The sequence below is a fragment of the Prinia subflava genome, chromosome 17 (assembly GCF_021018805.1).
Source record: "Prinia subflava isolate CZ2003 ecotype Zambia chromosome 17, Cam_Psub_1.2, whole genome shotgun sequence".
Classification (NCBI taxonomy): domain Eukaryota; kingdom Metazoa; phylum Chordata; class Aves; order Passeriformes; family Cisticolidae; genus Prinia; species Prinia subflava.
In genome coordinates, this window is record NC_086263.1 from 5,359,192 (window position 1) to 5,371,761 (window position 12,570).

At 47.5% G+C, this 12,570-nt stretch overlaps 1 protein-coding gene across 3 annotated transcripts in view; it reads right to left on the bottom strand.

The window, feature by feature from the left end:
* The window catches only part of CARHSP1 (calcium regulated heat stable protein 1), a 36,635-nt gene extending 27,799 nt beyond the window's left edge, over positions 1–8,836 (bottom strand). Inside the window, exon 1 of one of the 3 annotated variants that reach the window (XM_063414017.1) lies at positions 8,455–8,836. In XM_063414017.1, coding sequence (XP_063270087.1) covers positions 8,455–8,821 — 367 coding nt within the window. In that variant the 5' untranslated portion in view covers positions 8,822–8,836. Of the gene's footprint in view, positions 1–3,453; positions 3,533–7,939; positions 7,965–8,454 lie in introns of those variants that run through there. The other 2 variants (XM_063414019.1, XM_063414018.1) reach the window with 2 other exon arrangements.
* Between the last annotated feature and the right edge of the window lie 3,734 nt (positions 8,837–12,570).

Genomic DNA, 12,570 nt, shown 5'->3' on the forward strand with positions numbered 1-12,570 from the left:
GAACAATTATTCCCTGTGTTTCCTCCCTAATCAACATTTTCAATAGGGGAAAACAGTTCACATTACAGAGTTCTATAACCATGGAAATTTATGAGGCATACGTGTACTGGCAAAGAAAATAATAAATCCTCTGAGGGTATTTCATCTGCCAGCATTCCAGCAAGATGCAGTTGGCAGGGTACAGAGTCAGAAACCACTCAAAAATAACTTGATCCCCACACCAGTTCTGTGAGGCACCCAGAGACCCCAGATGCCCTTTTGGACAGGCAAGGCTCCACTTTCTGGTTATCCCAATGCACAGGCCACGTCCCAGTCTCACTGCCTGACACTTTCTATGCATGTTTTTAAGCACCTCAGGCTAATATCTGGAGTCTATTCCAAATGGATCACTCAGAAATAAATGAAACAGAAGGTTTGTGATTGAGACAGAATTATGAACCTACATCAATATCAATTAATGACCAAAAGATACAAAATTGACTGAAATAATTAAGAAAGAAAATGCTCTGCATCTGATGGGATGACAGGCCTACACTTTAATGGAGAAACTTCTAGATATATACATATATATATATAATTTTTTTTACAGATTACGAGCCCAATTAACAATTGCATTTCTGTTTTTTTCTTCTCTCAGCACAATTTCCAGTATATCCCACCCTGCTGTGCACAAGTTTGTGCTTGTGACCCCTAGACCCCTCTCAGTGTCCTCATGCTCCAGCAGGAGGCAAGTGCTCCATCAACACTGTAAAACTAATGGTTACCTCCTAACCCTCAGGCTGAAATTGCCTTAATTTAACTGAAGTCTAAAGGATAAGAACTACATAAATATACATGTCCCACAAGTCTGGTTTTTCTTACATAACCAAACAACTCATGGAACAGAGAGTATGGAAGCAAACTTAGATAACCAAACTCCTTGGCTGAACAGAAAATGTTGCATTTTACCTGACAGACCTGCTCAATCCTGGCAGCACAACTATCCCCACTGGCAGCTGCTGCTTTCCAGAGCTCTGTGTGATCTGCTGCACTGCCAGGCAGTCCCTACACGTGCAATCAGACCTGTGATGCATCCAGAGCACACCCCACAGCCTGCAGAGCTGCTCCAGGGACACCTGCCACCCCAATGCCACCCCAAATCTGGCAACTCCACGTGGTACAAACCCTCCATCACATCCTCTCACACGGCAGCTTGGAAAACACCACTGATGATGCACTTTAGACTTCTAGGGAAAAAGTTCTTTTTAAGTGTTAGTACCCCTAGTCCAGCCAGCCTACTGCAGGCAGCACATGTTCAGAGCCCACTAATGAGCAAAGGGAGCTGTGGGGAGCATGAGTGCCCTCCCTGATTATCATGTGTGCACAAACCAGTCTGTCTGGCTCAGCACATCCACCCTGTGCTCACAGCCAGGCCCACGGGGTCACGCTGTGCTGTGGTGCCTGAAAACCGCAGCGCCAGCATGGGCACGTGTGCGGGGCTCATTCCGTGCCTACTTACACATCAACAAAACTATTTACTGCGCTGTGATTTCCAGAGCCACGGCCCCGGGGCTGTGCTGAACAGGACAGAGCTGTCCAGAACCACAGGCGCTGCTGCTGTTATTTGTGGCTGCTGTGTTAGAGCTCAAAAGCCAACACAGACCACAGCAAGGGAAAGCTCAAGCTTTTCAGGCAAGGTAAAAATCAAGTGTTGGAATTGAAAACAAGCACGCTAACCTTGAGGCACCTACATTCCTCAGGTATAAAATGAAACCTCCATATACAAGTACGTGTTTAACAGAAAACTGTACTAAGTGTTGTGTTAGAGCAATCACTACCCCAAAAGCTGCATCTACTTCAACTGCAATCACAGAGGGAATGGGACACACAGGCAGAGCAAACATTGCACGCAGGAACAGCAGTGAAGCCCTTTGTGAAAGATTGTTTTGATTCAATTTACTTGTTTAGCCACATTCTAATAGCTCCACGACCTTACCAAGCTGGGTCAGACCCACTATCAAGAGAGAGGTGAGATCAGTAAAAAACACAAAGACAGGAATATATTTAACAGTACCCTTGTTATTTTTATCTAGAGCAATGTTTTATGTGTAGCTCAGCTAAGAATCCTCTGGTCTGCCATCCTCAGGAACAAGCCCCAAGGCCAGAACAAGCCATGTCATGGTAGTGTGCATGCACATCTTGTGGGTTCAGCCTGGTCCTGGTGGCCAGGAGATCCCAGACTACACAGCTCCCCAACACAGGCACCAGAGAGTTCCTCCCCAGGATCCCTGCCAGGGAAGAGGCAATGCAGCCACACTAAAATGTTTAAGAACAGATTTGTTTAGAATCCCTAACTGTACCAGTCTAGTGAGTGTGCAGCAAAACCACTTTTGTCCCCATGGGGCTGTGAGAAGGGCTGAGACAGCTCTGCACTAACTTTGTCTCTTATTTTATTCCTCTGGGATGTTTTTCAGGTGAGGTTTGTCTACCTGAGAAGCCTGAGGGATGGAAGGGAAGGTGAGCATGTGAAAAAGGGATGGTGCAGACAGCAGCATGGTGACATTGTGATGCTGGGATGCTGCTGGCAGTGCCTGGGCAGCAGCTCTGCCACATTCAGCCAGGACTGGGTTCCAGCAGTGAGTTTCTGTCCTGAAGTCTCTGCTGCCTTGGGTAAAAGACACCAGAGAGTATCACACACCCACAGGGACAGAGATCATTATTGTCTAAGTCTGGTACAGGGAGAAAAGAAAAAAAATCAATGTAAAAAAATAATGTATCAGAAAACGGTTGGGACCACACAAATATTTAAGTATATTAAGATACTCAAATATACTCAAAAAATATATTAAAATACTCTTCCTACTCCTCGTGTCCTAAACATTGGTGAAAATAATTTTTAGAGCTGACACAGTTCCTAGGATAGGGAAAAACCACCCTTCTGCATAGAAAAACAGGAACATGTTTACTCAGAAACTGAGACCTGTGTAAGATTCAAACACACTTTCTGGAACATCATATAGCAGAAAATCAATATTCACTCTATTTACTGTTTCCCCTACCAGTAAAATGAAAAACACACTACTTTAAATAGTTTGAAATAACTTTAATAACTCCTCCTATCAGTCTCCATCACAAAGAGGATCCATGAAAAGGCTATCACCCCATTTCATAATTCTCATTGCTAGATTTTCTTCAAATATTGGAGAAAATAAAGTCACAGTCTTCACAGCTGAGTAAATTTTGCCTTTCCTGGCTGCAGTCAGCAGAGCTCCTGTTCTGGACCTGCTGCTGCACAGACAGGCACTGCCTTGATGAGCTGGGTGAGAAGATCCAAATCTTGTATTTAATGTGTATTTAAACTCCAGTAAAAGGTATAAATTTTGTAAACAGGAAATTCTTTGACGTTGCTTTCTGGCAGTTTCATTTACACTTTCAAGTAATTGTCAACAAATTGCAATCACAACCATGACTTACTTTTATCAAGTAACTGATGTAACTGAAAACAAGCAAATGCCTTTGACCAGCCCTCTGAAGTCATATCATGAAGAGGAAGCCAGCAGACAGTAAGCACTGAGAAAGAAGGCAGGAGCTCAGAAAACAATATAGCCCATTTCGCCAGAGGGCCTCCGTCAGCATGACTGGCTGTGCGGTGTAAACAAACCAAACATTAAACCAGGACTGACATAAAAAAATTCCTCCCCCACTGGACAGACAAGATTAAATGTTTATTACCTGGACAGAGTCTACTCTTTGTCTGGGCATTCTTTTAAATAGCAAGTGGCAAAGGATTTGAAACTTTGGGAGAAGCAGTGCTCCTGGAAAACTTTTAAGATGCAGAGTTGTGCCTGGAAGAACTCAGTGGGATTCACGGCAGAGAATTCACCATCCCTCCCTCCCTGCCCAAAACCAGCACTGGGAAGACAAGGTGAACACCAGGTGCTGAATGGGCAGCAAACATCCTTATCCAAACAATCCACTGATGAACAGTCTTTTGGAAGCAGAGGTTCCCACTCCAGTTCTCAGCAATGCACGTTTTGGTTTTGCTGTCAGTCACCAAGATCTGCAGTTGCAGCAGGCAGCCTGTCCTCCACCATGGGACAAGCACACCATGGCTGATGTGACAAGTGGCTGAGCAGGATGGAGACTTTGCTGGAGGCTCTGCCAGCAAAGGTGGGAGTGTGTGGTGTGGTGTTGGAGCTCTGCCCTCTCCCCTCTGTGGCCTCATGGCTGCAGCCCCAGCAGTGCCCCATGCAGCCTGGCTTCTCCCCCAGCTCCCAGGCTGTCCCCAGCCCCTTGGCCCACAGGCTCCCACCCGGAGTGACACCAGCACTCACTTTGCTTCTGTCCTCGGGACCAGCCTTAGCTCTCAACACTGCCATTTCCCCAGTCATGCGCTGCTCATGAGGCATGGCAGAGGACCAGCAAGGTTTAATATTCCAGAGAAACTACCAGGTCAAGGTTCTCCGTTTTCCTGGGTCCTGCACAAAGCGCTCTGTGATCAGATCAGGCACGGAGCCATCGGGGTAAGTAAGGAACACGTGGTGCACACAGGCCTACTTGCTTTTTCCAGAGAAGGTAAGAGAGCCCTTCCTTGCAGTTCCCAACACCCCAGGGATTTAATTGCAGGCTGTTTTGTTCTCTCTGTGCCTTCACTCCTCTGCTATCTGATCACAGGGTGGCTGCAGCTCAAGCCCAGGTTTACCTTCCCAGACCCCAGTGCTGGGCAAGAAGTGTGGTCACAGGCCACCAATTATTGCCCAAACAGCTGGGCAAGCACCCAAAGGCCAAATTCATAATTGCTATCCTTGAAACACACTAGTATTTAAACATCTGTTGAGGCCTTGACCCTATCACCAGCTCATCCCTGCAGAAATACACAATTCAAGGTGAGCAGAGCCTAACAATCATATCACGGGTCAAAAATTTAATGCTTATTTTCCTTAGACTTCTATTCAGTTTCCAAATTGCATTAATAATGCAAGAACCTCAATGCGAGTGTCATTACGCCGAAGACAATCATTATTTTTTAAAGATTTGATAGGTTACTTTGTTATATATATATCTATCTATATTTTAAATCAATCCAATGAAAAAAAAAAAAAAAGCTGCTGTGCAAACCAACGTCAAATAAAGAACCAGCAAAGCTCTGAAATCAATCAGCAGGACTGTAGCATCGGAGGAAGCACATGATGAAGCTGATTTCAGTGCAGCAGGAGGGGTTTCCAGGCTGTTGATGTCCATTAGGGTGAGGTCAGGCTCCCGGGCAGCACCCACGCCCCACCTACCCCCAGGCACTACAGCCAAGCCTGGGCAGATTTGACTCACATGGTATTTTACAGCTCCCCTCGGGGGGGGCCAACAACAGAAACACCACTTTAGTGTGCTCCACATGCCCCGAAAATGACAGAAACGAAAGCTAAGTGAGCGTGTTCCTGCACAGGGCAGAGACAAAGCAAGCGTCAGCTTGGTTCCTCTCCCGGCTGCCACCGAGGCGGGGACGGCGCTCCGAGGTGTCACCTCCTGTCACAGGAGATCCCATCTCTGCATCTTCTGCACCTCAGCCACTAGCTGAGGGGGGGAAAGGCAGGATCTCGGCAGAGAGTGATCTCGTTTCGGCTCGTTCGCAAAGCCGAGGGATGTGTTTGTCCTCAGGAGGGGGAGGCAGCGGGCAGCGCTGGTTTCGGGGCCAGCCCCGCGTCCTCCCCGCGCCCCCCCGGGCTCCACCGCGCCAGCCACGGCCACACACGGCACGAAAGGAGAGCAGGCACACGGACAAACCCTGAAAGCGCTGCCTGAGCTCAGCTTGGCTCAGAGGAGCACAATCGCAGCCCTGAGAGCAGCGAGCGAGGCGAGGCTGCTGCAGCCGGGCTGAGCCCCCGCAGCCCCCGCAGCATCCGGAGCGGAAACCAGCAGCAATCAGTGCGGGAGGGGAGGAAATAAAGATCACTGCTCTGTCCAGGGAGTTGCCTCAAAAACGAGGAAAAGACACAGTGAGACAAGGAAGCAGGACAATTGCCTCTCTCCTGCTGAGAGGAAAGGCAAAGCAGTTAGTCAGATGAACACTTTCTATTTTTCATTTTATCTGCACTGTGCTGAGGAGTAACACATCATGCAAACCCAAATCAGCTCTCTGCATCTCTCCTTTCTTTACAGTGTTTCAGCTGCGGTTTTTTGGTTTGGTTTTCCAACATCAACCTGTTGCAAAAACGCAGGATTTGAGTTTTTAAAACTGATGTGCAGAAAGAAAAGCAAACATTTAATTCCTTTTTTTAAATTATTTTTTCCTCTTCAAAGACTGCCACTCTTCGGCTGTGAACAATGCTGTTCCCAGCCTACCGGCCCCCGGGAGATGGCAGCTGCCAGCCCCAGGGAAGGGATGTGATCCCCACTCATCCTTCCCCTTGATGTTGATGGGGAAGCTGAATTCCCCTCCTCAGTCTCTGCTAGAAACCTTCCAGATGAGGGGCAGATTAACCAACAGCTCTCACCATCAACATCCAGAATATTTATCAGCCTGGACTTGAACAGTTACATCAATAAATTTTGCTAATGCTGATCCCCGTCAGTCTTTTCCCAAGTTTCAAGCAGTTACTATCAATCCCTGCCAAGTCTACTCCATGCCCAGTGATTCAAAAATGGCTTCTTATATAAACTTGAGACAAAAAATAGACAAAAAGCTGCAATAAGTAACTTCAGCTTTCACCCTGAAGAGACCCCAGCCACAATAAAAGAGATCCCAACTTCTTCTGCACCCCACAGCCCACTCAGGGTGAAATGGAAGCAGGGGAAATAATTATTAACTTCTGTCACTGTCAGGCTTGACACCAAGAACAACCTTGGCACATCCTGCTGTCCTATCACCTGGAAAGAACCCCCACACACCACATTTCCTCCCAGGAACCACATTTGGTGTGGTTTGGTGCACAAACAGGGTCTGGCAGTTTGTTGTAAGGGAGCTCTACTGGCAGCAGATACCTTCATGTTCATGGTGAGTTTCATTCTTTCACTGAGTATAAAACCTGGATTCACCCAAAGGACAGCACTACCCAAAAAGCCACAGAAGACAGAATTACCTGGCCTTGTCTGGCTAATTTCAAATTACTTGCAGATAAACATTTCTGTGCTTACATGCATGTAAGTAAAAGGAGAGGATGGTGTTGGTCAAAATATTTACAACCCTGGGCAAAGCACAGTGGCAGGAGCTCAGGGCAGGGCAGGAGCCAGCAGCAGGTGCCCAGAGCAGCAGCACAGCCACCCACTGGAATACGTCACCCGTGGGTGTCACAGCACCCACGGCGCCGTGGGATGAGCTCCTGCCTCAGCTCTGCCCCTGCAAAGGGCCACTTGGAAGAAACGTGTTTTCTCTCCTTTACACCCCCACGAGGAATGTGAGAATAAACCCATTGTCAGAGAATAGGCTCATCTTTCCTACAGTTTCTTTGGCACACACAACTTTTTTCCTGTAAACATCCAAAGCCTTCATATGAGTTGGGGCTTTTTTTAACATTTTTGCTATATGTTAGTGAAGCCTCTTTATATTTAATGAGATACCAAGATGTATTTATGAAAGCCCAAGCCCTCAGCAGCTACTTTCCCAGGCCTTGCTATCTTCCATTATTAATAATCAACAGAGGGAAAGAAATTATGTTTGCGAAACATAAGATAATAGTCAGAAAGTAAAAGTTAAGAACAGCAGTCAAAAAAACACTTTCAACCTCACAAAAATTACGACCAAGAGAGTCACGACAAAGCAGCCTGAAAGTTTTCTGAGACTCTCTAAGAAATCAAATCTAGCACCACAAAAGGTTTTGCAAACATTTCTCAGAAGTAGCTCCACAGTGCCAGCAAAAACAGCATCAGAAAAGAGCTACAAATCCCCTCCTTGGAAGCCAAATTCAGAGGCACAGATCCAAAAATCAGCCTTAGAGGCTTCTTCACAAGAGCAAGAAGTGACACGCACACAGATCCATCATGCCAAGGGAACACGGAAAAAGGGTTACTTCCCCCATTCTTCTTTTGCTTTGCCTGTTTTCCTGAACAGAAGTGCTGACTGTGAGAGAGGGCAGTTCACGCTACAGCAACAGAGCCTTCAGCGAGGCTCCGAGTTCTGCAGTGCCCCTCTGAGCAACCAGTGCCGAGCCCTTTATCTTCCCAATGGTCGAGAGAGCTCTGAGCACTCTTTGTCTCGCTCGTCATTGCTAAACCCAGCCGTTCTCACAGTAACAATGTCACATCCCCGGTTCCAAAGCGCAACAAACAGGCGAAAGAGTTAAAAAACGAAACAAACAAAACAAAGGAAACTCGCCCTAATCTCTGAAGCGAAATGAAGAAAGCGAAATGAATAAAGGGAGATAAAGGAGGAGAAGGCAGCACCGCACACGTCCCGGGGGTTCTCCAAGCCCGCTCCCCCCGGCCCGGCCACCCAACCTCCCAAGGGATGCTCCCTGCTCGCCCCACGGGAGAGACCCCGCTCACCTGGGCAGGGCTGGGCAGGGCAGGGCTGGGCAGGACGGGCTGGCGGCCCCGCTCCCGGGCTGCTGTCGGGCTGGCCCCGGCGCTGTGCCGGGGAGGGGAGGGACGGGGAGGGGAGGGGAAGGCTGGAGAGCCCCGCTCCGCCCCGCTTCGGGCTGGGGAGGGCCGGGGAGAGGAGGGGAGGGCAGGTCCGGGGAGCCCCGTTCCGCCCCGTTCCTCTCCGCCCCGCCCGGCCCCGCTCCGCCCCGCCGGGGGTTCCCGGCTCGCCAACAGCGCCGCGGCTTGTCCGGGGTCTGCGGGCCCGAGAACGCCGGCCCGAAAATGAAACCACAGCAGTCGAGTGGAAACGGTGTTCAGGAGAGGATGGCATGGCCGGAGAGCCCGGTAGAAACAGGCGAAGTTACAGGAGAATAACCCTGGTGAAGCCTCCCGAGTGCTGCGATGAGGACGGGGAGTGGGGCTGTGCTGTGCGTGCAGAGAGCACACGCGTGTGCTCTGTACCGTCACCATTTGGATGTGCCTGGCATCTCCCGTCACACAGGCCTGGGCTGGCAGCTGCAGGACAAGCGATGGCACAGTCCAGGGCAGCACTGACAGCAGGCTCATGGTCACAGACCTTACTGGGAACACAAAAACGCTGCGAGACCGTGGGACAAATTGCGCTGTCTTCAGCCAGCATCCAGGCTTAGCAATGCTTTCATTTGTGCGTAATTTTCCCAGCTGATAATAACACAGTATTTTACAAGATGGTTTTACAAAGAGATCTTAGAAAGTGAATCCATTCTAGTCCTTTTCCACGTGGAGATACCAGACAAAGCATGCCCTCATATCATTACAAAGGTGAGATTCAGGGTACAGACATACACACTCTTTTAGCCAGCCATAATCACACAAGAAAAAGCACTGAACCATTTGTGATAAAACTGCCACACACAGATCTTAGCTGGGCATTTAATTTTTTTTTTCATGAGGAAAAGCAGACAGGAGCCCACAACAGAGTGTGTTTGATCACAGTCTCACAACATGCAGAACCCAGCTTCCTATATCAACTACATGGCTGTCCTCCAAAGTACTTTACCTCTCCATCCCATTCTGTTCCACACAAGATCTCACCTCTTTCTAAGATACAGTTGCAGGACTGATGACTTCTTTTGCTTAAAATATTAATTAAAGCTACAATTAAATATTTATTCCTGGAAATCTTTTCTCCTTTGTTTTGTGTGCCAAAACTGCTTTTTCCAGGGTGGAGGAGGATGAAGGCACTACATAAGCAGGCACTGTTCAGAGCAGTCCCCCCAGCCATACAGTCTGGGATTACAGCTGTGCTTTCCTCGAAGGTTTGGCACTCCTGAGTCATCCCTTTTGCTTCCCTCTCTCCCTCTGCTTCCCAGGCAGAGATGTACAGCCCATGGGAGATCCATGGCATTCCAGAACAGATGGGGGGTTTGAGGGACCCTCCTGTGAGTGTGTGTGTGTGTACCCCCAGCCACCACAGCTAGGAAATGAGATTTTTTCTGCCTCTTTTTATCAACAACTGCTGGAGACAGGAGAGGTTCCAGCTTCCCCCAAACTCCGACTTGTCTCCCTCCCCTTCTCCTCTCTCTCAGCACAATTTCTGACCTTCAGTTCATCATTTCCAGCCCACGTGCCTACCTTGCTCCTTCTGTGCCTGGTGTGGGGTGGCGGCAGCAGGGCAGCTCCTTCGCAGGGGCAGGCAGGGCTGGGGATGTTCCCTGCAGCCAGTGCTGGGCTGGGCCAGCAAGGGGCACCTCACAGCCCGGAGCTTCAGGACTCTCTGCCTCTCTCCTTTCCTGCTGGATGATCCCCTGCTTACTCAGACAAAGCTCCGGGTGAGCACTTCCCTCAACAGTCCTGACAGGGAAAAAAAAAAACAAAAACCCAGAAGGATTTCTTGATAGCATAGCATCATTATACCCCTTTTCATTCATTTGAAGTATTCAAAGTGCAATTACTTACACAATTTGAGTCAAGGAAATGAGTGTGTAGGGGGAAAATGTATCAGGTAATGTGATTCATTAGTAATGGTGGGTGATACGTGTCCCTGTGCAGCAGCGAGGATGAGGTGGCTTGAACAACGTTTAAATAATTAGATGGGTGCTGCTTGTCAACATAGGGCAAATACTGCCCACCTCTATTAAAAAGGCATGAAGTGGTCCAGGATTGCTCCACACATCACAAAGGCAATCCTGATTTCCTGTTCCAGACTGGACTTCAGAACAATTCAGTCTAAAAGCTGTGGTTGGCACAAGCACAGAGTGTAGGCTGGACGTGAATGAACTGTGCCTGGAAATTAGGAACAGGCTCTTAAAGATTAGAGCAATAAGATTGTAATAGAGAATAATGGGAGGAAAAGTACCCTTAACTCCTTGAATATGTGGCATATTAAGTATGCTTCAGTCCAGAGTGCTATACTGCATATTCTCATATGCAGTCCAGGGCTGGCTGGAACCCACCACTGTGCCAGCCCCAAAGAGTGGGATCTGCCTTTCACTCAAGGCTGTTTACTATGTAATGGGATACACTCATTCTATTTTACCAGATCATTTTTTTCCTATCAGGCATTTGACAAGTTGTTGTGTGCTCTCACTATCTTAATCATCTGTAATTTTGAATCATGCTTCAGAGGAGCTCTGTTCAGTTTGCAAAGCGTAGGAACTCAGGATGTCTTTCTGTTCTCAGATAAATCATAGCAGCAGGACCCAGGGAAAAAATGCTCCCAAAGAAACAAATCTTCCTCTGTGGTTAGGATTAAAATTCAATTCATGTTAACTAAAGGTACAAATAACCTTGCAAATTGTTTACAGAGATTTGAAGCAATAAAAACTAAGCCCCAAATTGCCATATAGTCATCAATAACACAGTGTACTAAAAGTAGCACTAACACAACCTTCTCAACAAGAATTTAACAAACATCTTTCCACATTTCCCTCAGGGGATGATTTAGAGCCCAAACTCAGTTATCAAATCCAGAGCACTCTTAATAGCAGGGTGAGAAATTAGTTCCTGAGCCCCACAGCCAAGACTGGGACACAATGTCATGGACAAAAAGTAGGTCACCTCCCATTTTGTCATCCTGGAAGGTGTAGCAAAACCCTACCAAACAGGTATTGCTTAACTCCTACCCTGGCCAGCTGGCTATTTCATTTGGCTAGGGAAACAGTGGGAGCTGGCACGAGCTTGCCTTGAGCAGGGGTATCTTCTTGTGTTCCTTTTTCCTTTTCTTAAACTAAAACAGTTCCAGGTTCTTTAGTAGGAAACAAGGGACTCCATACCAGTACAGAAGTCATTAATGAGCAGCTTGGCAGGAGGCACTATCCATCCTGTTGCTGCAGATTATTTTTTCTCTTTGCTAGCTTTTTTTCAGGTTCCACTCCTTCTAAAGAAGAACTATGTCTATCACGAGCAGAGGAATCCTTTGATGCATGAAATCAGTCAGAAGCTACACAGCTACCAAAGATTTTAAGGTCAGTCAGGCTGTCTCTCTGTTGGTCCTGATACAGTCACCAAATTTTCAGCTCTGAAACCTGATTTTTCAGATTGCTTGTCTTCACAGTCAAAAGGATAAATTTTTTACTTCAGGGAAAATAACACCTATGGATTGTGCTGAAGTAGAAACACAGAAAGCTGAGCTTCTCAGCAAGGGAAGCTCCAGGGAAATTGGGGTCTTTAAAGACATTATGTCTTGTCTTTCTGATGTTTTTACTTCACATGCAATAGGCTTCCTTAAAATAACCCAAACCCATTCTAGTAGGAAAACATGGCCCTAAAGAAGAACTGTTCTCCATCATTTGCTTTTTATTTTGTTAATATTGACTGCCTGTCAGAAATATAATGCTGTCCCCTGCTCTTTCCTCTTCAGCTGCCATCTTCTACCCCTTCCCCCTGTTTGCATTTACTCTCAGTCCTTATCACCAGCTGCCTCCCTCCTCAGTCCTGTGCAGACTGACATCCCTGCCTTTCCTGAAAGCTTCTCCTGTGCTTCCAGCCATCCCTGGCAAGCCCAGCGTGGCACCCACCATCAGACCTGTTTGAACCCAACATCAGGAGCCAAGCAGCTTGCTTTCCATTCTGTCCTGAGATCCACAGGGTTTGCATTAT